Consider the following 24,126-nt stretch of genomic DNA (forward strand, 5'->3'; position numbering starts at 1 on the left):
GCGCGCTAGGCACGCGCCCACCTGTGCGGGGAAGCGGGCGTGTGTCCGCGCGTGGGCCTCGACCCTTCCAGGCGCAGCCGCAGAGCCTCCGAGCCCGAGACTGTCCAAGCTGACCGCGGGCAGGCGGCGGCGCCCGTCTCGGCTCGGCCTGTCTGCCTGATGGCCCCCAGGGTCGTTTGCGGCGGGGTCACCGGCCGGCCAGCGGCCACCCATGCTGGAAAGTCAGTGCATCTGCGTCCAGATGGGCCTTCACGGGGCACAGGTTCTTCGTGTCATCGGGCTTGGATGGAGGCGGATTTCAGAACCAGACAGCCTCCGCCTGTGACCCATCTCACGAAGTCTTTCTTGGCCTTCAGCATCAAACCCTAATGTCTTTCCTACTTCACCTGGGAATGGCATTTCATGTCCCTGTGAACGGGGTGGCAGCAGGCAAGGACCAGGGAGCTGGGAGACAAGACACCTGCTTTCCCACTGAAGGGTGTGGGCAAAGCTGGCGGGCCTGGGGCTGGCCCAGTGATGCGGCTTTCCTTCTGGGCTTCAGCCTGGTGGCTCAGAGCAGGGACCCGGTACCCGCAGCATGGCTGGTTAGAAATGCAGACACGCGGGCTCATGGGGTTCCCCTGCCAGCTAATTCTAAGGGTGCAGAGGAGCTCCCTGGGGCTCCACCCCCTCCAGTCCTGTCCTGTGCTGAGCTGGGGAACAGGGGGTGCTGCTGCCAGGAACTGGGGGGCTAGGCTGTTCCAGCAACTATGGGTCTGCAGTCCCATGCACCAGGAGTCCCAGACACCTTGCGGTGTGGCCCTCAAGCTAGGACACTGACCAGTGCATCTGGGGCAAGACCGTGGGTCTGTCTGGTGCAGGGCTGTGCTTTTGGGTCATCTCAAGGGTGTGGGAGCCATGAGGGGCGGGACTGAGCTTGAAGGGGGGCACTGTGGGTGGAAGGACCGTAGGCTTCCCAAGAGCATGTCCCCACCTCCCGCCCTCCCCCAGGTCTCTCCCTAAAAGGAGAGCCAAGGCAACGGGACCTTTGAGTCTCTGAGGCTTGGACCCCTCCACTAGCTGGGTGGGGGGATGTGGGCAGCCCAGGGCTTGTTGGGGGCTGGGGGTTGCGGGCATCTGAGCCTCACTCTGAGCCTCACTCTCCATCTCACCCCACTCCCCTGCCTGGATGGAGAATTTACAGACCAGCCTGGTGTTTGATGAGGAGACAGCCGAAGCCCCTTTCTTCAGTACCCCCTGCTCGGATTGATTTCGAGTGACATTTGGTTTCTTTGGTCCCAGTCTGTACCGGGGACAAAGTCTGAGCTGAGGAGTGTTTCTTGGCCATCGCTCCATGGGCAGGTCTTTGGTCTGGAGATTGGCCTCGGAGTTCAATTTTGCGCACTTTCCTACACTTAAAGATCGAAACCCTCTCCCTGCACTGCCGAAAGTGCCCATTAATTAGCCTTTTGGATGGCTACAGGGATTCCTAATTACACATTTATTTTCCTGGGTTTCTGGGAGCTGGGTAAGTTCTCTGCCCCTCGCTGTCAGACCTCAAGCTGCACCCATGGTCAGCGGGGGGAACAATAAGAAATCGGATTTCCTTTAAAGATCTAAGAGCTCACGAGGAAACAACAGGCAGCTGGCGGTTCAGGCAGTCGGTGGCTTGGTGGAAGGATTGTGGTTCAGCTTCCCCGACATCGCTTCCCTCCCTGCTGCGGCCTCCTGCTCAGAGGGGAGCGTGGGGGCTGCCTCATCCTGAGGTCGGCAGAGCCCTCCTGGGTCCCCTTGAGTCTGCATCCTGGCCCCCCTCACCCCATCAGGACCCCGATCCCGACACAACCCAGGCAGGTCCTTTTACTGCTGAGTGCTGGGAAGCCCCTGGCAGACCTGGATCCCGGCGAGCCCTGGGGCCCTGGCTTCTGGAGGAACCCCCTGGACTCAGAGCAGAGAGGCTGGGGGGTGGGTCGGGGGACCCACCCCGAAGTGAGGCAGCAGACATTCCATCGCCCACTAGACACACTAGCCGAGCGTCTCCCGCGTGTGGGTGCTGGAGGAGGAGCCCCCCAGGAAGGCAGCTGCTGTTCCCCCACAGGCCGAGAATGGAACACACCGGGACGACCGGGTAATACCGGGGGGGGCGGGTGGGGAGGGGAAGACGGTGCCACGAAGGCCATGTGGCCGGGAGCTCTGGTGGCACATGCAAGTGGGGGCTCTTTGCTAGGGGCACAGGGTGGCCTGGGTGGGGGGGTGGTACCTGACAGCAAAAGGGACAATGGGGTCTGGAGGGAAACGACCCTATACCAGGGACCAGTGGGGTCCCTCCAGCCCGCCCAGGCTCCTCTGGACATTTTTAAAGTTGTCTGTCCCCACCTCGAGAAATAGCAGCCAGGCCTGCTGCTGTCCTACTGTGCGCCGGCAGCTGTGTCCTCCTTTGGTTGACTCCTGGGTGTAGACCCAGACATCCCTGCCGAGGAACACGTGTGTTTGGGGCAGGGAGCCTGGGCGAGCCATGAAGGGGGCTCCCTGGGGTGTCTGGTGCCTCCAAGGGGCCTGTACCAAACCCTCTATTCCTGAAATGTACACCCTGTGCCCCCAGGGCCCACTCTCCACAATCCAGAAACTTCCGGGGCCTTCCGGAAAGGCAGCAGGTGGGGCAACGGTGGGGCGGCAGCAAGGGTTTGCCCCCTACCCCTGCTAGAACCACGGGGTGACCACACTGTCGACTGGCTTACCCGGCATCCATCCAGCCCTGTTTCCTTTTCTCTAATTAAGTCGAGCTTATCAGATTCCCTTCAGCTGGAGGTGGCCACGTGAATCTAACCCACGAGACAAAAGCAGAAGTCTCCTGAGGCCTTCTGGGAAAGCCTGGGTCCTTCTGATCCAGGCCTCCACTCTTCTTCCCCTTCCTCATTTTCATTGCCTATAAAGTGCACGTGATGGCTGGAGCTGCAGCAGCCATTTTGAGATCACCAGGAGAGAGTCTGATCTCCTGGAGGCTCTGTAATGCTTCCCAAGGGACTTGGCAGTGAGAAAAATAAGTAAACAGCGAAGCACCTATTTCTACCAGCTGAGTGTGATCCTTAACCTGTGCCCTCTCCCAGAGTGGGTCTCTGCCTTCCTGGGCAAAGACACTTCCATTCTTCCACAAATAAGACCAGATTCCTGAGTCACAAACAAACGACTGAGAGATAGGGTTTTGTACAAAAGAGATTTGTTAGAAAAGGACAGTCTGGTTCAGGAAGGCAGACCCCAGAGGATCTGGCTTTTCGATCTTGCGTTTTCTTCCGTCTGGGGCTGATGAGAACTCCTAGGTCCATTGGTGGAAACAGGTCTGGTTTAGTTTCTTCAAATGGGGATAAAATACCAAGTGCCATGAGCACATTTAAACAACAGGAAACACAAGGTGTCATCTGATGGAGTGTTGTTTGAGGCAGATGTTAGGAAAAGAGAAAGTATGTTCAGAATCCATCTCCGGGAGAAACTAGGTGTTTCGGGAGGAAATGCCTTGGTGGGTCCCTGGAGCCGGGCCTCCCCAGACGGGAACAAATCAAAGACGGTGGCAAAATTGCTCTGTGAAACGGGGAGGGGACGGGGTCCCGGGTGGACCCCGAGCTCCACAGGGCCATCCCCCGGGACCCCCCACAGATGGCCACACTGCATTTACCTGATCCCAGGCATGTCACCACAAGCCACCACAAGTTGATGTCTCTAAAGATCAGGCCACAAGTCCAAAGTCAGGGTGTGGCCGGCCTGCACTGAGGCTCTGGGAGGGGGTCCTTCCTGCCTCCCCCAGTCCCTGGTGTGGCCGCAGCCTTGGTGTCCTTGGCTTCCAGAGGATGCTCTTCCTTCTTGGCCGGGGGACGGGGGGACAGACGTGCTATTTCTAGGATGCAGCTCCTGTACCTCCCCCCTGCACCCCGCTGCTGCCTGGCCCAGCGCCTGTTTCCACATCCCGATTAGTTTGGACTTTGAAAGCTTCAAAAGTGGGATGATCACTTTGCCGGCCACGTGGACACACGGTTTCGACACCGGGCTTCCAGCGAATCCTCACACAGGCACAGGAGGGTCTGTCATGTGAGGGGCCAGGAGCTGAGGCCATGGTGACAGGTGGAGTGCAGACCCCGAGGCGCGGTCACAGGCCAGGCACGGGTGACCTGGAGAAGGGGCAGGTGTTGGGCTTGATGACAAAGAGCCAGGTGGCAGACACAACACGGGCAGGTCCCGCACTTGGTGGGGCTGCTTCAGAGGGTGACACCAGACACAGCAGAGTGGGTAGGCCGTGTAGACAGAGCAGGTGCCAGAGGAGGAAAGGACCTCCTCCCCTACTGTCAGGGGATCCTCTGGCACAGCTGTGGCTGGTTTTCCTGTCCTGCGGGTGACAACCGCTGTCCTTATGCAGTGTCCCTTCCTGGGGCTTCTGGAAATCTGGCAGCTCCTTTCTATTGCTTCCTTTTAGGTGTTGAGAAATAATCTGTCATCAGCGCACCTGCCTTGAGCCTTCCTCCTCCATCAGAGGCGAGATTCTGGCCCGGCCGATCCCGGCTTCTGCTCTGTGGGGTTCACGTCCGAGCTTCCCATTCTGCGGTCTTGAGCCTTGTTTTCTTTCTTCAACTCTGAAATCTGTAGTTTTCCCCTCATTCGTAAGTCCTGCCTTCTAATCTCTAAGCTCTTCTTAAACTCGTAAAAAAAAAAAAAAAGTTTAAAATGTTGTCTTAAGTTCTTCCCAGGTGGAGCACTTTTGGGGATTTTCCTCTATTCTTAGGGTTATTTTATCCCATGTGGTCTGTCTTTGCACACATGTGCTGAGCGTTGCTGTGCTGTTTCTTCTTATCTTGTCTAGGCGTGGACGTGTGGCTTCTGCCGTGGGACAGGTGTGAGTGAAGGCTTGTGTCTGTCCTCTGAGTGGCATGAGGGGCGGTCTCTGCGGTGATCCCCCCACTCTCCCTGTCGAGGACACACAGAGGCAAGCCCACCAGGGAGGACTCGGCCCCACGCGATGGACACCACTGTGAAGGTGAGTTCTGAGGGTCTGAAGGACAAGGCTTGGAGCCCAGGCGACTGTTACTTTGGGGGAGAAATGAACCCAGGTTGAAAGGGGTCACTTCAAAGCCCCCTGCACCTCCAGGCTTCCCAGCGCCCGACGAGCCACGTCAGAGGACGGCAGGCTACCCTCCATCAGTTAGTACCTGAAGAAAGATGGCCCTGTCCACGGGAATTAGCACCGATAAGCCGCTTAATTTAATTTTAAAATGACTATTGGGTGCTTAAAGGAGCAGAGGAAACCACAAACAAGGCTCCTCATCCTTTCTGTCCCTGAGCCGTCAATGGTGCAAGTATCAAGGTTGTCAGCATCGTTAGCGTTGGCCGCCGGCGCAGGGGGCCGTTTGTCTGAGCAGGAGGAAGCAGCACAGGCTCACGGGTCTAGCTCAGGCCACGGAAGCCTTGGGGGGCCCTTGGCTGCCGGGCTGCCCGCTCCGTGAGGCCCCTCATCACCTCGTCCCGCCCCCTCTGCTCTCAGACCCCGAGCTCCCGCCTCCCCAGGGCACACCCGGGCATCCGTGCGCCAGAAGGGACTCCGCGGCTCTAAACTCCTGAATTTCTGAGGCCCCTTCCTCTGGCAGTGGAAACTCAGCTTGCGAGGTCAGGGGGCCTCCTTGTCACCCTCCCAGGCCTGAGTTCACGGCCTCACGGGTGTGACGGACAAGACACCACCCCCATCCTGGCTGTGCCGGACGGGATAGTCCAAGCACAGCTGCACGTGGCCGGGCCCCGAGCCAGGACTCACACTTTGACCTTCACTGACCTCTAGAGAAGAGTGGCACTTCCTCTCGCTGTGCACATACACACACGCAGCCCTCATTGTGGCCATCATGCTCCGTGCAGTCCCTGCGAGTGCCCATCAGCGGACGCTGGGCCCTGGCTCCGGGGGACACGCGATGATGTTCCTGAGGGCCTCGGGTCACACTTGTGTTCGCTGACCAATAGATGGCTTTGTTTGGTGTTTCTGTGGGAAGACGCCTTATTTAATCTAGGCTGTCTACTCAGCGCCATCGACCTCCGCCAACGGCTGTAGCTCCCCCTGAACAAAGCACGGGAGACCCAAGCATTCCCCTGCCGGCCCAGGGCAGCCTTCTTGGGCTTAGGAGTGCACATTTCCCTCCCCGCTGGGGGCCCCTTTCAACGGTGAGCGCACCAACACAAGTGACAGAAATGTGAAAACGGGCACTCCACAGCCTGCGAGGACACGCTCACTGGCAACCCTGGGAGAGACAGCTGCGCCCCGCCCAGCCTTGGCGGGAGGGGACCCGGCGCCCCGTGTGCCCGCAGGACGGCGGGAGCTCCGGCCCCTGCCTGCACCGTGCGGCGACAAAGCAGGGTGGGGTGGGCATGGGTGCCGGCACAACACGGGGAGCCGGAGGAGGGACGGGCTTCCGTCTCGTCCACAGCACCTGGGTGGTGTTTTTTCAGGGTGGAGACCGCAGGTGCTCTCAGTCACCGCCGTCGCGGGAGGAGTCCAGGTGGGCACTCAGCACGATTCTGGCGTCGTGGGAAGCATCGCCCCCACTCATGGGTCTCCACACTTGACGCGCGAATGCCACACGTGTGTTTCCCTTGCGGGAGGTCACGGGCGTCTGGGAGGGGAGAAGTGCCGGGGGTACAAACAAAAGGTCAGCCCCGTGCAGATGGGTCCCCCCAGGGCTGCAGCGCCTGCCGTGTCCCCGCGGGGCCGGAACACATCACCTCGAGAGTGGCGAAGGTGGGAGCCTGCGCCGGGGCTGCCGTGCCGAAGGACCGTAGCCAGTGGCCAAAAGCAGCCTGTCTGTCTGGGGCCCGGAGGTCTGCGGTCAGGGTGTCAGCGGGCCGGTTCTGGGGCTTGAGGGAGACGCCATTCCCGGTCTCTTCCAGCTCTGGGGCCACTGATGTCCTGGCCGTTCCCGGGCTCGAGGCTGCGTCCCTCCCGTTTCCGCTTCCGTCTTTCCTGGGCCTCCTCCCTCCGCGTGTGTCTGCGTCCTAACCTCCCCCTGCAAGGACCCCAGTCATAGGTCAGGACCCACCTGACCCGCAGCCAATCTCATCTGAACTCCTTACACCTGCGACGACCCATTCCCAACGAGGCTGCCTGCTGAGGCTCCAGGTGGACACGGTCTTGGAGGCCCCACGGATCCCGGCGCAGGGGAGGCCTCCTCACGGGCCTGCCCACGTCCACAGGAGGCACTGCTGAGTGAGTCGTCGCTGGGGCTCACTAGCCCTCTGCCCCTCGCCTGGTTCTGTCTTCCCCCGCTAGGGCAACGCCTGCCACCTGCCGGCTCTGGGCGTCCTGGCAGGATGCGCCGTGGCTCTGTGCGGCCCTTCCTGCCGCAGAGCGGAGCCACTTTGATGGCCTTCCAGCCATTTTCGCAAGTGACACCGGTCTTGTCCTCGGCTCGCTGGGACAGGCCATTCTCTGTGGGCTCGGGGGAGGGGCATGGGGTGGGCACTCAGGGGCAGGGGGAGGGTGGGGAGCTTCTGGAAGTCTGAGTCCACCAGATTCTTTGGGCTAGGGCCTTGGCGGGAGAGGGTCAGGCCAGTGTGGTTCAGGAGTAAGTCCTGCTTCCCGAGGACGGTTTCGGACTTTGGAGGTGAGCCCCACTCCAGCCTGCGGGAGGCCTCCAGGAAGAAAGGGGGCCAGGCACCAGAGCCATCTTCACTCATTTTGAGGGATGTCTCAGCATGTCCCCTGCAAACTCACTCCATGCCCCCAGAGCACCCACCGTGGGATGTCCATGTTCCTGATGCCCAGACGGGCCGCGGTCTCCCTGACCTCTCGAGGACCTCGATGTCTGAGGGTCCCAGGACCAGTACTAAGCTCTAGAAGCTCTAGGAGCTCAGAGCCCTGGGCCAGTGGGACCGGGAGGGAGCGAGACACCCTGCCAGAAGGCCTGCCCTGTGCCTTATGCGTGGCCTGGAGTCCCTCTTCAGGACACCCGAGGCTTTCCAGAAGCTGCTGAAAGTGCCGCCCCGGGCTCTGAGGAGGGCCCTTCCCCATGTTGACCCGGAGCCCCAGGACGAGCCATGCCCCGAGGCAATGTGGGGACTCCGCAGCCTGAGGTCCCGGGGGCCTGAAAGAGGTCCCTCCTGTTTCTGGTTCTCCGTGCCCAGCCACAGCAGGAGTCCCTGACTGCTGGCTGCTGTTCTTTGTGGCCACTCGGCCAGCTGTCCTGAGGCGGCACAGTCCCTGGGGCTCGGGGCTCAGAGCAGTGGCTTCTGAAACAAAGTTCGGATGGTCTGGGAGGTGGGGGGACGTCCCTTTTCTGAGTCTCCGGGAGGCTCCAGGACCCGTCCCAGGCAAACTTCACCATCCCCGGGGTGACGGCTACCAGCTGCCTGGAGTCACGTGAGAAAGCCACTCAGTGGGGCTCTCTTCCTTCCTTTTAGAGAACTGGCCATCCAGGAGACAACAGCCCCGTGGGGCAAATGCAGGGACCAGCCAGGCTCCCCTGGGGCCAGTCATGGTCGGAGCTGACCACTAGACCCCACTCCCGCCAGGGCCGCCCAAGAGGCTGCAGGGTGCTGGCCGCTGCCTGAGAACCCGGCGCAGGTCCGGAGGGGCCTCAGGCTCCATGTCACAGGTCACAGGTAACGTTCAGGGCAACGTCGGATGGGCCAGCGATCTTGGGCATACTCTGGGCTCACGCTGGGGCTGCAGGCAGTGGGGGAGGCCCTGCCAGCTGGGGGGCTCCTGCCCCCTTCAGGACTGGCTACTCCAGGCCGTGTGCTCAGACGTGCTTCCAGAGTCCGTGAGCAGGCCCGGGGAGCCCGCCCCAGTGACCGGCAAATCGGGCCTGCCATGCCCCGAGGCCCTAACTCTAGGTTGGGTTTTAGGCTTCCATCCCCAGAGAACTGGTCCCCAAGCCCTCCAGACTGGGGACCCCTGAGCCGCACCCCAGGACTCCGCCTGCCACCCAGGAGGAAGCCGGGCCGTTGGGAGCTGCGCAGAACCTCAGAGCGGGAGACACCTGCACACCCCCCACCCCGGAGGCCTCCCCCACCGCCAGCGCCACACCAGGCCAGAACTCAGAGGCTGATGGTCAGCCGGACCCCCTCCCTCGACTCTGCCCCCAGAAAGCTCCGCTGTGCAGTGGCCCTCACGGGAGCCGCGTGTTCCCGGCCGAGGTCCTGGATGACTGCGACACGCACCAAGCCAGAAAGCGCTGTGAACAGTGAATGCTTTGGACGTGAGCGCGGTCTGAATCGTCTCAGAATGCCGGCCAGTTCTGGCGAGGTTTCTGCCTAAATCGGTAAGGATTAGGGCAGGAAGCTCTTGAGAATTGGCCGGAAAACCCCCGCAAAGTCCCTACTGGCCTCGCGAGCCTTCAGGGAGCGGTGTGGGCCGGACCCTCCGAGAACAACCCCTGAGAGCCCGGCGCACGGGTGGCCCAGCCCCCCTGTACTCAGCCCCTGGGGGCCGAATTCCGACCGGGTTCGGGAAGGCGCGGTGGGGCCTGTGGGCAGGACCCGCCTGCAGGGCTCGGCCATTCATGGCACATTCATGCCAGCAGGGGTCCTTCTGGGCTTTGGAGCCGGTCTCTGCCCTGGAACGGGCCTGTCGGGGCAGTGGTGCCCAGGGCTAAGCTCCCCCCGCCCCTGCCTCCCACTGCCCTGCCCCCGGCATCCTTCTGGGGTGTGCCTGGGGTGACGGTTCAGCCCTGCTGTCCGCCAGTGCCCAGAGCTCGCTGGGGCAGGACCCACACATCCCGGGCCCCTCCCTGCGCCTGGAGCTGGGTCAGGGACCCCAGCACTGCCTGGGCACCAGGGGGCCTGTGGAGGAGGCTGCAAAGCCCAGTGCGCCCGCCCCTCCCGCCGTCCCATTTCTTTGTCCTGAGGCCACTGCCGCGGGGGGAGGGGGGGAGCATCCAGGGTTCCAAGCAGTCTTCTTCATCCCAGTGAATCTAGAGTCTGGGGCCAGCCCCAGCCAGGCTGTCCCCTCACCTCCCCCTGCCCCCCCCTGCTCCTCCTGCTCTCCAGCACCCCCCCCTCCACTCCCTTGCCCTGCTGCATGCTCCCCCCAACATGCTCCCCCGCCCACTCCCCTGCCCTTCTCTTGGGGACCCCACCCTTGGGCCAGACCCCTGCTTCCCACGGAGTCCACGCATTCCGTGGGTCTCAACCGTAAATGGAGATTCATGGGAGCCATGAGCATTTTCATGAGACACAATTAAGTTCTGATGCGCATTATCTGCATCAAGAGCAGGGAAACCGACGATGTCTGTGCGCTCTGGCCTGTCATCAGAGGCCGCTGCCCGTCCGCAGCCCGGCCCGAGCCCGCTGGTCATCAGGTCCGGTTACCAATGAACCGCTCTAAACAAAAACATGGATTTTTCTGAATTCGTGGCAGATCCCATTTGTAATTGCTTTAGCGGAAGAAGAGGGCTTGCTGTTAAGTATCATTGAGTTCTACTTGCTTGTATCTCTGCGGTTTGAACATGACTGTTGCTCAGAAAGGGAGAAAACCATGCTGGGCAGCCAGGCAGGGTGCAGGAGCACAGGTTTGGGATGCAGCGGAACTGAGACGCGCCCCTGGACCTCCCCGGGGAGAGGGCGGGCCTGCTGCCCCGTCAGCTCGGTCCTCCGAGCCTCTGCTTCCCCGCCTGTAAGATGGACACAGGAGTTCTCAGCACTACTTAGGGTCATTTCAAGGAGGAAGGGGGATTGTAATTTTAAACGTATTTCTCCCCTCTTTCCTTCCTCCTTCCCCCTCTTCCTCCGCCTTCTTCCCAAAATGCTCACGGGCACTTTCCCAGGCAGGCTGGGAGAGGAGACGGCCTGGCCGGAGGCCTTCTTTGTCTGAACTGCCTGTGTCGTGGGGCTGGGAAGATTCTGTGGGGCGGGGGCTGGGACGCCAACAGAGGGGTGCTGGTGGCTGTCCAGCAGCGGCTCTCCACAACCACGGCCTGGTGTGTGGCGCTGACCGCTCCCACTGACGAGTGTTTCCACCCACGACCCTTGCCGGCCACCAGCCCGCCACCTGGGGCGCGCCCTCACCTCTGCCTCGGGACAGACGCAAATCACGGCAAGAGGGAAGTCAATGATGAGTTTCAAGTGTTGCTTATCTTTGTTTTCAATGGATTTATTGAATGGTGGGTTCATATCATTTACTTTTGGTAATAGCTGTATTTCACAACCGGTTCACAAAACTGAAAATGTAAAAATTGACTCTGGCAGGTGGGTCTGGTCCAGCTTGCAGACACCCCTGGAGGTGACAGGGAGGTCAGAGGGTTTGAGGGACTGCGTTCACCTCAGGACAGCCCACGGACGATGGTGGTGGGGCCCCATCGGCGTGTGTGTCACCGTGAGTTAGGACAGACAGGGACCTGCACTAGTGGGGACGCCCACCTGCTACGGCCCCGCCACGCGGTGACCACAAAACCGGGCAGGGCCGCGTCCTCCTCTCCTGGCGGGAGCTGCTTCGGCGGGATGGGACTCTGGATTGAGTTATGCCCCCTGGATTCCCGGATGATTCTTCTGGAAAAGGGCTGCTCCCAAGCCAGTAAGGGCTGGATGAGCTCCGTGACACCGACCGTGCCTCCTGAAGAAGGCGGCTTCGTCCATTGTGGCAGACAGAGCCCTCCCCCGCCCCACCCACCCCCCAGGGACCTGCGTCCCCAGAGCTGGGTGCCGGCCAGGACCCGACAGCCACCAGGCTTCCAGAACGTGCTTGCCTCCCAGAAGGATGGGAGGTTTGTCGAGAGGCCCCCGTCTTCTGTGAGGCTGCAGGGCCGCAGCCGGCGGCTCTGATGGGACTGTCCATTTGCCTAACGAATCGTAACACCGTGACTTTTATACTTTGAGCGGCGACATTGTCCTATTTTAAACCACGGGCAGCCCACTTCATGTGCCAATGGCTGTGGCGTGTCTCACCTTCACTTGGAAACTCCTGGACTGTTGTGTTCTCGGGTCTTCGGTGAGAGATGGACTCTGGCCAGCTGTTTGCCTCCATTATGGCCTTAAAATTTGGGGAAGATGTGAAATAGAGCAGGGCTTATGGGGGACTTGGGCTGGAGCTGGTAGAGTTCTCTGGGGAGAAGCTGGGACTGGTCAGGGCTTCCCCAGCAGCAGGAAGCAGGGGACTGGACCCCAGGAAGAAGCAGGGGAGGAGGGGCTGGTGAGGGAGGGTACCCAAGGGGCAGGGCACAGGGGGAGGGGTCTGGGATGAGGGAGAGTGAGGTGCAGACTGTCTCTGTGAGGCCAGAGAACGGCGAATGCATGACCCACACACCTCTCTGACCCCAGGGGTAGGTCAGAGCCCGCACCTTCCCCAGAGACTCTGACCCTGAGAGAGGAAGGACAGCTGCGGTCTCAAGTCTGAGACCCCCGGCACTCCCAGAATGCCCTCGTCTTCGGAAAGAGCCACGGTGGGGGTGACAGTTGTGATGTTTTCCCTTGGGGGGGCAGCCGGGTGCCCTGCCCCCCTGGAAGGTGGGCTGCCTGGCCCCAGCAGGATGACGAAAGGTAAGTCCCACATGCCCTCGGCGTGAAGCCCTCTTGTCAAGTAACCCTGGCAGCCGGCTCCAGAGGACTCGACAAGAATGGGGAGTCACAGATGGGGCCACAAGTTCTGCCCCTGGGAGACCCCTGAAGGGCATCGGGAACCCACACTGGGGGGACTGGGCGGTTTGGTTTGCGGAACCTTGGCATCTGCCTGGGTGAGCCAGGCCAGCCTGGAGGTCCTGCTGCTGGACAGCCCAGGCCTTCCACCCAGAGTTAGGGAGCAGCGAGGTGCCGCTGGCCTTGGGGTGCAGCCAGTAGGAGGTGCTGGTCCTATCAGGGAGCAGCTAGTGTCGGCGCGCACGGAGTCTGATGGGGGACGGGGACAGGCACAACTGTGTCCAGCTTCCCTCCCAGGGCCCTGCAGTGTTCACTGCAATCATGGAGCACTGTCCTGCCCAGAGATGATGGTCCTGTCATCTCGGAGCCCCTGGGACAGCCTCTGTGCTCCTGCCCTGGAGCAAGAAGGCTGTGCCTGCCAATGCATGAACACATGTGTGTGGCTATGTGCCAATAAAACTTTATTTAGAAAAACAGGCGCAGGGCCGTGGGTCATCATTGGCTGAGCCCTGCCTCAGAGCAACGAGGGAAGGCTCCTGGCCCTGGGCGAGACACTGGAACAGGAGCCCCGACCCCGGATGACCCAGCAGCTGGGACTCCTGCAGACGGGACGAGCTCTGTCCCATTAGCTCTGCACTGCACTGGATCGAAGCAGCACAGTCTCCTTGTCTCCCCAGCCAGGGGCGTCGTGGGGACCACTGTGCCACGGCTCCCGGCTCCCGCTCCCCAGCCTCGGCGAGGGCACTGCTCTGCTCTCCTGGGTCTTGCCCTAGATGACCAGAAAAGGGAAGGGGCCACAGTTCTGCCTGGAGCGGACGGGAGCTCGGCCGCCCTCTGAGTTCACGGGGGTCATTTCCGTGAGGGGGGAATGGACAGGGGGCTTCAGCACATGCACAGTTGGCCGTCCCGGCGGCCTGGACAGGAATACCGTAGAAAAGGCACGTGATTTGGAGCTGGAGTTGTCTTCAGGGTCTGTGCTCCTGGAGGGGTGGCCAGTCCCTGGCCTCTGCCTCCGGAGTGCGCAGGGAGGCCCCCGCTGTCCCAGGGTCATGGCCTGCGGGCAGCCGAGGCGAGGTCCCGGCCGGGGATGGGCAGGGCACGGCCGGGGCCCTTTGGGTTCCAGTGGCGCGGTAGGCGGGAGGGGCCTGAGTCCCAGCACCCGGCCCAGCCGGGGAGCCCGCTGCCTTCCCCAGGTGCTCAGGGTCTGTGTCAGGGAGGGGTGTGGTGTGGGGGGCTGGGGTCAGTGCCGCCCGTGCTTGATCCAGTTCCTGATGGTCCACTTCTGCCCTGAACACCTCTGCACCACCAGCCGCAGCCCGAAGTTGGCGTCCTTGGACATTTCCACCTCCAGGCACCTGCCGGTGTCCCGGCTCACGATGGGGCCGCTCTGCGGGGAGGAGCCCCAAGTCAGCATGGACGTCCAGGGCTCCTGTCCTGAGAGCATCTCGGGAGTGGGGGTGATGACAAGTCCCACGCAGGTCATTGCACGACCACCCGAGACTCGGGGGATGGTCCCCGTCCCTCTGTCCCCTTCCGGTTCTTCTGTTCCCCCTAGTTCCTCTGCCTCCTGTCCCTCTGTCCCTTCCTGGTCCTCTGTCCTCAGGCGTCTCCATCCTATCACCCATGTCACCTGCCTGCCTTGTTCCTGGGGAGTGACTAACACAAGGGAGATGGGGCCCCTCAGATGGAAGGCTCCCCCAGGTGCTTCCCACCTCCTATCATGTCCAATTTGCCCACTCGTCACCCTGCAGACCCTCTGGTCCCCCAGACCCTGGCCCAAGCCTGAGAACCCCAGGACGGTACACTATACATTCTCCATTCTTTTTCAAACAGGTCCTTCTCACTGTCTCGACCCCAACCGGGCCTCCTGGGGACCTCTGACCCTTACAGGCTATGCCTGCATCCATGACAGCTCATTCCACAGCCTTTCCTGCAACCAGAAACCCCCAGACCCCAATGTGGAGGGCAGGGTCGCCCCACAGTGTTTATCTGTCATGAGTCTGCTTGGTGGGACCAATGGCAGAGAGCGTGTGGGGATGAAATTGGGGGACGGAGACAGACGTGTCTCCTGGAAGACACCTGCTGCCCATGGCGGGGAGGGGAGGAGCTCAGGGCGTGGGCCGGATGGTCGGGGGAGGCTGGAAGCGGCTCCCCAGGTCTCAGAGTCCCAAGAGCCTTGCAACAGAGTACCATGGGCGGAGAGTTCTAGACAAGCAGGTCAGACACACTGAGTCCACACCCCAAACCTGGCAATGTGACCTTAGGGTCTGAGCAGCCATGACTGGACAATGAGGTCACACCGGAGCAGGTGGCCCTCCTCCCCTGTGGTTGTCCTCACCAGGGGAGAGATGTGGAGACAGGGAGGGGACACAGCAGGTGGCGGGAGGAGGGACAGGGCCTGGGGAGGCTAGAGAGGCCGAAAGGACCCCCCCCCCCCGCCCCCAGAGCCCACAGCCGGAGCACTGCCCTGCAGACACCGGGTTTCACACGGAACTCCCGCTGCACGAAGACGGCGAGAGCGTGCATGTCTGTGGTCATTTGCTGCAGCAGCCCCGCGAGACAGCAGGGATTTCGGACCCAAGTGGGTTTTAGGGAGAGGGGTCGGGTGCTGCTCAGGGCGGGAGGGAGATGGGAGCTCCAGGCGAGGTCATGCGAGGACGCATCCTTGGCTGACCTGGGGGGACACACGGGGAGCCACACCATGGAGCTTGAGCCGGTGGAGGCGACGTCCGGTCGCCCAGAGAAGGGTGTGTGGTGCCGGGAGGGGCGCAGTGCGGTGGGGGGGAGCTGAGGGAGGACAGAAGGCAGGATGGGCTGTGGAGGGGGCCGCCAGCAGGAAGGCCAGCTGCACAGAAGGACAAGCAGGAGGCCGCCCACCGGCGGCCCAGAGCCAGCGGGACTGGGAAGCACTGGAGGCCCCCTCCCTGGGCGCGGGCGGCACCCTAGGGATCAGTGTGCGGTTCCCACCCAGACGCCCCCCACCCGCCATGGAGGCCGCCGGAGCCTTTGCTCTGGGGCTGGAACTGCTCACCCCTCGTGCCTGCAGCCCCAGGGCCCGGCAGGGGCTGGTTCGGGCAGAGCTCAGCCGGCAGCTGCTACGAGGCCGTCTGGGGGTTGCCCACACCCTGTGCCTTCCGTCTAAACCCCGTCCCCGGGGGCCCGAGGAGGCAGGAGCGTAGGGCCGCTGCAGCGCTGTGACCGGACCGGTGGGCCCCTCCCCACGGCTGGCCCCGCAGCCCTGCTGACCTGGGTGAAGTCCCACAGCCGCTGCGTGGGCCGGGCCACGTCCTCGCACTTCTTCAGGGCAGGCGCACGGGTCCTGCCGTCGTCCACCAGGCACTTGGAGTCGGGCAGGAAGGCGGTGGAGCCCAGCGGGCCCAGCTGCAGCAGCCCCTCAGCGCTGTACCGCACCAGCTGGGAGAGGATGTGGGCGGGCCCGGGGTCAGGGAACTGAGGGGGTGGGGCAGCCCCGGCCACCAGCCCAGGCTCCGGAGCTTCCTTGGGGAGGGCCAGGCCCAGGGGGAGTGGGGAGGGCGCAGAGGGAGCCCGCCTGTGGACGCCCCCCAGACCGCCCTGCTCCCCCCAACCCTGCCTTCCCCCAAGGTCCCCCAGCAGCACCACCTTAACCTCCTTTCCAGAACTTTCCTCGGACCCCAATTGCTGGAGAGGGAATTTCACACACCCCCTGGGGTGCCCCCTCACACAACCACGAGGTTTCCCTTATTTCCACGAGGGGAGCAGCCCCAAGTCCACGCACGCCTGGATCCTACTTCATGTTGTTTGCAACACACCATGGAAAGAACAAGCAAATGTTCAGGAGGAAAACCGGCCCTAGAGGTCCTGTCACACCAGCAGCATGGCCTGGGGCGAGTCACATGACCCCTCCCTGCCTGGGATGCTCATCTGGAAGCAGGCAGTCCCGAGGGCACCTGCCCGGGGGTGACAGTGGGGATCCAGGGGACACGACCCAGAGGTGCACAAGAGTAGTGCGGGCTCGCCCACAGTGGGTGTTGCCGCACCCTTCCCCCCCCCGTCCCTCCTCTTCCCTCCGTCCGAGCACGCGCGCACACACGTGTGCACACACGCCCGTGCGGCTAGTGTGTGCACGGCGGCTCCCCACCGAAGGCTGGGTGTTCCCACACAAGCCGCCACACTGCCTCCCACCCTGCACGCCCCGCAGCGGGGACTTGGGTCCCCCGGGAAGGCTGGGGGTCCGCAGTCTGCCCGGATCTCTGTGGGGAGCGTGGGAGCAGCGAAGCGCCGCTGACTCCCAAGGCTGCGCGTCTGGCTGTCCCTGGGTGCCCGCCCTCAGAACCGGGCGGCCTGCACGGAGGCCATGTGGGGAGGGTCTGAGCCCCCTGAGCTGAGGGCCAGCACGGCTCGCCGGCCGGGGGAGCGCGGGCCGGGACTGCTGGAGCCGAGACTGCACATGTGTGAGCCCCGCCCAGAGGGGTCTCCCAGGGCACGTGGTGTGCGGCATCTCTCCTCGCGCTGAGGGACTCCGGGGGAACCTCCGTCTGCCTGGTCACCTCCCGCGACTGCTCGCTGGGTGTGTTCTGAGGACCCGGCAGGACAGGGCCTCTCACGTGGGCTGTGGCCCCAGAATCGTCCATGGCCTTTGACAAGCCCAGTGGATTTCCTCCCAGAGGCCACGTTTGACTCTGCGACAGGTGATGGGTGATTGATTCTGTCTTCCCTGTCAATGTGGAAGCCGCCCGGCCGGGGTCCTGGGACGAGGCGCGGGAGGTCGGGGGCATACCCTCCGCTCCAGCCTCACAGGCTGCGTGCTCACGCCCGAGATGCACCGCCAGGCAGGCAGTGTGGACGGGGCAGCTTCTTGATGCCTGGGTCTGGCACCAGTCCCCGTGGGTTTCTGCTGGAGGGACGTGCGTGAGTGAGGCTCAGACCCGCAGAGTGCTTGGGGTGGAGTGAAGATCACTTGGGGAAAGCCCTCTGCGGCTTAATTTACACGACACCAACGCTCCTTCTGGAGAAGTGTTGTCTTTACCAGCCGGGATTCGCGGGGACCAGAGTCCTAACCCAGCGCTCTCGGGCCATCTGGTTCTCCGGGAGGCCTGGCGTCTGGACGTGGGTGTAGACCTTTTTAAAGCCCCCATCCCTGGGGAGGACCTCAGCGGTAAGAACCAGGGCTGACCCTTCTTCTAGGCAGTGCTTCTGGTTCCATCCACAGGGTGGCAAACGCGTTCTTCCCACACGACCCACCGTGGCCCATACGACGGCCCTGACGGGTTTTCACCCCAGCTGCTGCACTGGACAGAGGCAAGCAATGTGCCGTGCCTGCCCGAGGCCTGCTGGGCCCCAGAAGCCCTGCTCTTAGTCCCCCCGGGGCAGGGCCTGCCCGAAGGTCCCCACGCCACCCCAGGAGCCCACTCACAGCCTGCCGCGCCCCTACCTGGGAGGACATCCCGTGGCAGGGGTAGAGGATAGCGCGGTCATCGTCTTCTGCTCCCTGGTCCAGGCAGTAGCCGCTGGCTTTGCTGTTTCTCACCTACAGCCAGAAGCCGAGGGAGAAACCCCATGGTGGGGGTTCCCTGAGGTCAGGGCAAGGCCACCCCATTCCCCGTCAGGGGCAGGGGGTCCAGCTGGCTGGCCAGCGCCTCAGGAAGGTGTGCGCTGTAGTCCCAGCCAGCCAGGACTGTCCACCCCGGGCACCCCTTCGCCCAGCCTCCTGCTGAGCGCTAGCCCAGGGCCGGCGTGCTTGTGGCAGCTGGAGCCCTGAGGGAAGGGAGGCCGCCCCCCCCAGCACCGACCAGGGTGACAATGTGGGGGGGGGCACAGCACCCTCTTGCCAGCTTCAAAGAGACCTGTGTGTGTAGTCATGCACGCGAGGGCTGGCGTACCGTGTGTGTGTCTGTGCAGCTGCTGTCTCCGCATCCGCGTGTGCGTGCTCTTTGCACTGACACGCATGCACTGTGTCTTCTGAACACAACGGCTTACGTGCATGTGTCAGTGTGTCTGGACGAGGGTGCCCGCGCGTCTCCGTGTGCACAGGCAGGCGCCTTTGGGTTTGCGCACGAGTGAGCTCTATCAGAAACTGCGCACACACAGAATTTCATGTGAACGTGCACTGGTACACATGTGTGTACAGACTCTAATGTATGTGTATGGATCTGCGTGCACGTGTGTGAACATATGGGCACACTCGTGCATGTATTTGTGCACACCCATGTGCAAATGCATGTACGTATCTCTGCATCTACTAGCGAGTGCTTCTGTATGCACGTACACAGGTGGGTCTGGGCTCGTCCTCTGCTAGGCACCAGGTTTCATGAATGTGCTGCGCCCGTGCCCGCTGCCATCTATGCCCAGGAGCCCTCATGTGGGTGCGGGTGAGGGTGCGGGCCATGGGGCCCTCCCGGCGGAGGCGGTACCTCTCCGTACGTGAGGGTGTCGTTGTAGGTCCTCATCTCCGGGTACACGTTCTCCAGGTACCACTTGAAGCTGCGGCATTTCAGCCGCTGGCGCAGGGCCAGCCGCTCAGACACGTCCCCGAAGTCCACCCCTGGGTTCTGTGAGGGGGAGACGAGGCAGGAAGGGAGCTGGTGTGGAGCTGGTGCCCACGACCCAGGTCTCTGCCCAAGACAGGGGAGCCCCAGGCCCTGGGAGAAGCCCCACCCCTCAGGGTGTGACTAGGGGTGGCCTCCTGCCTCCTCGCCCCAGGGACGCTTGGACGTCCGGGCAAGCTGCTCTGGGGGGAAGGGCCTGCTTCTCTAGCCTGCCGGCCGTGCCCTACCCCAGACAGATTGTCCCTGGCTGTGGGCTGGCTCGTCCACAGCCTGCACACTCCAAACAAAAGACTTGCCCTTGGCCCACCCCAGGGCAGGGGAGGTGGTGACCTCCTAAGTCTTGGAACGTCCTGCGTGGTTAGAGTGTGGTTGTCTACCTGGGGTCTGGGTCAGAGAGTCCCGGCTGCAGGGTGATGTATGGGGGGCTTTGGGCCGTGGTGGGCTCTCAGCTTGACTTCTTCAGGGGCTAGAGACTAAGGCCAGCCCTGTGGGAGGCTGGACATGTGTGCATGGAGAAAAAGAAGCTCGGTGGGCATCCCTGGTTGGCGATATGCTGTGCACAGTGTCACACGGCATCACCGTGAGTGGTAAGTGCTGTCTGTCCAACCCCCGGGAGTCTGTATCCCTCACTCAAGAACCCGTAACTCTGAGCAGAACAGCTTTGCTGAGTTCTGGGTCCTTCTAGCCCAACTGAACCTGAGGTGGCCTTGGGGCCCCTGAGGCGGCGGCAGGCACCAAGTCCTTTGCGGGTGTGAGTGGGTTTGAGCAAGCGCCTTCCCCTGGCCAGTGGGCCCGGGGCTCCCCATCAGCTGTGGAAGGCGTGCTGCCCTCAGGGGCCCCTCTCCCTCATCCGTGTGGTGGGCATGGCCACAGAGGAGCCCCTCCCAGCCTTCCCTCAAGTATTGGGTGAGCCGTGGGTGTGGAGGGCCCCCAGCGGGCCCTGAGAATGTGCTGTGGGAGGGCATCTGCTGGGTTCTGGCTCAGAGCCAGTGGTCCTTCCCCCACATGTGGCCTGCACCCGGGTTCCCTTTCGAGTAGTAATGGGCACATGTCGGAATCAGTGCCCTTGGTGGACAATGAGGCTTTACGAGAGATGGTGAGCCCTCCTGTGTCTGATACGTGTGTGCATGTTTCCATACAGTCCTCATCGGCTAGAAACTGCCGTGTGAGGATCCCGTGCCGCTGGTCCCTCCTCAGAAGGGAGCCGGAGGCCCAGCCTGGCGCCCTGGTAGCCTCAGCCAAATGCTGGGCATGCCCCGCCGGGGGTTGTGGTGAGCTGGCTTAGGAGGCGCAGAGAGAAATGCACAGAATAGACGTGAGGGCTGTTTCTGTGACTTCTGTACATGTCTGAGGCTCTGCATGTGGACAGGTGAGTGCACGGACACAGACGCACAGGTGTGCGCAGGGTCTGACAAGGCAAGCTCTTACTGGGGCTGACTCAGAAGTCATTTCCAGCACGGGCACAGCGGGGTAGCTGGAGCCTGGCACCCGCCTGTCCCCGGGAAGCAGCATGGGAGTGGGGGCTGGTGGCGAAGCGGGTGCGGGTGGTGGAGGCACCCCACATAAGGGACCACCTCTCTCAGCACCTGCCCTCATTACTGTCACGGGGGCGGGGAGCCCATCTTTTAGGATCCCAAGAAAAACCAGAATACGGGCTATCTTTGGGAAATCAGTTGATCACCAAGTAAATCAAAAGCCCAAACAGCAACCCCTAACTAGGTGTGGCTCGAAACTGAATGGACCAAAACCAAAGGCACAGGGAGCACCCCTGGTGTCTGTGGCGGGTGGGGGGTCCACCAACGGTGGCCATGCACACCCTGGAATGCGAGTGGGGCACAGAACGAAAGAAGCGAGGTTGCACACAGACCGACCCTGAGAACCCGGGACTCAGCAAAGACACCGGACACAATAGGGGCAACGCTGTAGGGATTCGTCTATGGGACGCGTCCAGAACAGGCACATCCAAGACAGAGCAGGCGGCTGGCTGCTGAGGCCTGGGAGTGGGCGAACAGGGAGCTAGCCGCTCTTGCGCACAGCGGCTCTTTCTGGGGTGGTCTTTGGAACTGGTCATGTCGATGGCTGTCCTGCTCACTCGTGCTCAGTGTTAGGAGCCGCGCGCTCTGAAAAGGCCCAAGCCGCAGATCTTCTATCACGTGCATCGGCCGCAAAACCCAAGGAGACGCCCGCACCATGTGCGGGCTGACCGGCGGGGTGCTGGGGCTGTGCAGCGCCCCAGGACCAGCTGCGTGGTGGGCGCGCTGCCTCACCCACACATTTGTGGGTGAGTTTCTAGGTGGGTGGGGTCAGCACCAAGTGCAGCTAGTGGGGAAGAGCCAATCCCCACTTCCAGCCTTGTACCAGGGAAAACATTCACCAAAAAGCGTTCGGAGAGCCCTGTCCTACACCGGCCCCACGCGGGGCAAGGGCAGGGGACCCCAGGCTGCCTGCCATGCGCCTGCTCTCTGGCCGGCTCAGCTGTGCCCAGGCCCCAACCCCTCCAGCTCTCCCAGGCCACGCCGAGCCTTGGCCCCGCCCCCTCTCCCCAGCCCCGCCCCTCTCCCCTCGGCCTCGCCCTCTCCTTCCAGGCGTACTGTCATAGGGATGTTCCAGGCCATGTACACGTGGGACTTGAAGCTGTCCATCCACACCTCAGCTGCCCTCAGGGCGTTGCGCTTGGCATAGTAGTCGATGTCATTGTTGTAGGGCTTCTTGGTGCGCTCGATGTGGGCCACGCGGGAGCAGGGCAGCACCTCCATACTCCCGCCACACTGCCACACCTGTGGGGGGAGACCAGGGCGGCTGGGTGGCCCACGTCCCTGCTCACAGGCCCCGGGACACGGGTTCCAGAAGGCGCCAGCCTGGGCTTGTTCCAAGGAAGATGGCCCAAGAGGAGCTGTCCAGGGCCTCAGGCTAAGTGCCCCAGAGCCTGCACACAGGGCTGCCACCTCGCTGGGTTTCCTACCCAATTCCATCCCCCACCCCAGGCCCAGGCCTGCTCGGTGCAGGGGCCTGGTCCCAGGGGGCTTACACACCAGCAGCTGCCCCCTGCCAGGGGGTCAAACCGCAGTCTAGTTTGAAAAGAGCGTGCCAACCTCGCCGCACACCTCGATGCAGCACTCACCACACAGAACCCTGCCTCGAGCACCCTTACAGCTGCTTCCTCGACAACAAAACCCCCTAAAGAGCCTCACCCATGATGCCCTTGACGCATGCCCTTGTCTGTCTTGTCTCAGCGTGCTGCCCGACCTTCCTGACGCCTTTCCAGGCTGCCTCTCCTCACTACAGAGCCCTGTCCTTGTTCAGGCACAATGACAGCAGATCCCTGCCTCCTCCCTCGCTTGACGTCACCTTCGGGAAGCGGAGGAAGGAGGGGGAACCCCACAGCTGAGGACTGGGGCCCCTCCTGATGTCACCCACAGCCGGAATGCATCAGGTCTGGGCAGGTCGGATACCCTACATGTCGGGGGCAGGCTATAGGACCCTCACAGTCTGGGCTTGCAGAAGCACGAATTCCCAGCACGCAGTCACCACCATCTCTCCCTGCTGGGCTCCCAGCCTGCCCGCACCACCCCTCTGCAGCCCGTGCAAAGCCCAGGGCACAGCTCCTTCACGATGCTGGTGCAGACCCTGCCCCTGGGACAAGGGCGCGGGCTCAAGTTCGCTTCTTTGTGTTGAGTGATGGGATGAGAGGCCTGCACTGTGTCCTGCTTCCATAGCCTGGTGCTGGGAGGACATGGAGGGGGGCACTTACACCACTTCTGCTCACAAGCCTCCGGCTGGACTGCCAGGATGCTGGGAACACAGGTGCACATGCGATGAGCCAGGAATCTTCCAGAAGGCCAACGTGGAGGTGTAGGGACAGTGCCATGCTTCCTGCACACTCCTACGGTGGCCGCCGCCTCCCTCCATCTCTGGAGGGATCGCCATGCCCCCACCTGCTGTTCCTGCCGCTGGCCCTGTGCTCCCACAGCTCCCAGGGCTCTCCAGCCTCTCACCCTCCCCATTGCCCCGGGGCCTGTGCATCTGCTCTGCCCTCTGGGGGCATGTCCTCCCCTGATTTCTGCACCAGGCTGCCCACAAGGCTTTGCTCAGATGCTACCCTTCATGGCGCCCTCCTCACCCTCCCATCTGAAGCTGCAGCCCCTCGGGGCTCCTGGCTCCCCTGGTTTGTCCTTCCCACTAATGTGTGAGCTCCAGGACCACCGCCCCACCTGCCACTCTCAGAACACAACTTGTACCACGGCCGGGGCTCAGGGAACAGTTGTTCAATGAATGAATGCATTCCTTCTTAGGAATTTGCTAGCAACTGTCAGCCCTGTGCTGCCCAACAGAATCCCACAGGACCTGGGCAGTCAGGTATGATAGCCACAGCCATACGTGGCCACTGCGCCCTTGAAATGTGGCTGGCGTGGCTGGCATGGCCGAGGAGCGGGTGTCTTTATTTTATCAGATGTTAATCAATTTGGGATTGATTTACGCAGCCGCAAGTGGCTAGAGCAGCCATGGGACAGGATGGCTGGACAGGCCTTGCCGCATCTGGCTCAGTGATTTCAAGCTTTAGTCACGTGAGGACGGCTTGTGTGGGCTCTGTGGGGAGTTCAGGGCCCTTCAGCTCCCCACCACTTTGTTGGGTGGAACTGGCCTCGGAGGGAGGGAAGGGTGCTGTGGCAGGGCGCTGATGGCCCCTGAGCCAGGACACAGTGTGCAGGAAGTGAGCAGGTGAGCTCAGTCCAGGGGTTCTGGGCATGACCCCGCGGGCAACTTCTGTGGGGGGCAGGAGGTAGGGTAGGGTCGGTGGGGGCATTTCTATGTGGAGGTGCGGGATCACGGCTCCAGACCCGGACTCAACTTGCATGCTCCTGTCCCCCCGTCGCTAGAGGGGACCTGCCAGACCATTCTGGCCTTTGAGATAAGGCGGGGCTTTTAGGGAGGCTATGATTTGTGGACGAGAGATCCAGGGCGTGGCAGCCGTCTTGTGGCCACGAGGCAGCCCACACGAGGCTTGAAGTCTATACACCAAGGATGGCCA

The 24,126-nt window shown here is 62.4% G+C and overlaps 1 protein-coding gene across 3 annotated transcripts in view; it reads right to left on the reverse strand.

The window, feature by feature from the left end:
* Positions 1 to 13,008: 13,008 nt before the first annotated feature.
* Positions 13,009 to 24,126, reverse strand: part of GALNT9 (polypeptide N-acetylgalactosaminyltransferase 9) — a 72,344-nt gene continuing 61,226 nt past the window's right edge. For all 3 annotated transcript variants that reach the window (XM_032849203.1, XM_032849204.1, XM_032849205.1), the window contains 5 exons: positions 21,689 to 21,874; positions 18,963 to 19,100; positions 17,984 to 18,079; positions 15,817 to 15,984; positions 13,009 to 13,957 (listed from right to left, as the gene is read on the reverse strand). In XM_032849203.1, the coding sequence (XP_032705094.1) occupies positions 13,811 to 13,957; positions 15,817 to 15,984; positions 17,984 to 18,079; positions 18,963 to 19,100; positions 21,689 to 21,874 (735 nt within the window). In that variant the 3' untranslated portion in view covers positions 13,009 to 13,810. The remainder of the gene's footprint in view (positions 13,958 to 15,816; positions 15,985 to 17,983; positions 18,080 to 18,962; positions 19,101 to 21,688; positions 21,875 to 24,126) is intronic.

This window comes from Lontra canadensis, unplaced genomic scaffold (assembly GCF_010015895.1).
Source record: "Lontra canadensis isolate GAN:19392208 unplaced genomic scaffold, GSC_riverotter_1.0 scaffold220, whole genome shotgun sequence".
NCBI classification, from domain to species: Eukaryota; Metazoa; Chordata; class Mammalia; order Carnivora; family Mustelidae; genus Lontra; species Lontra canadensis.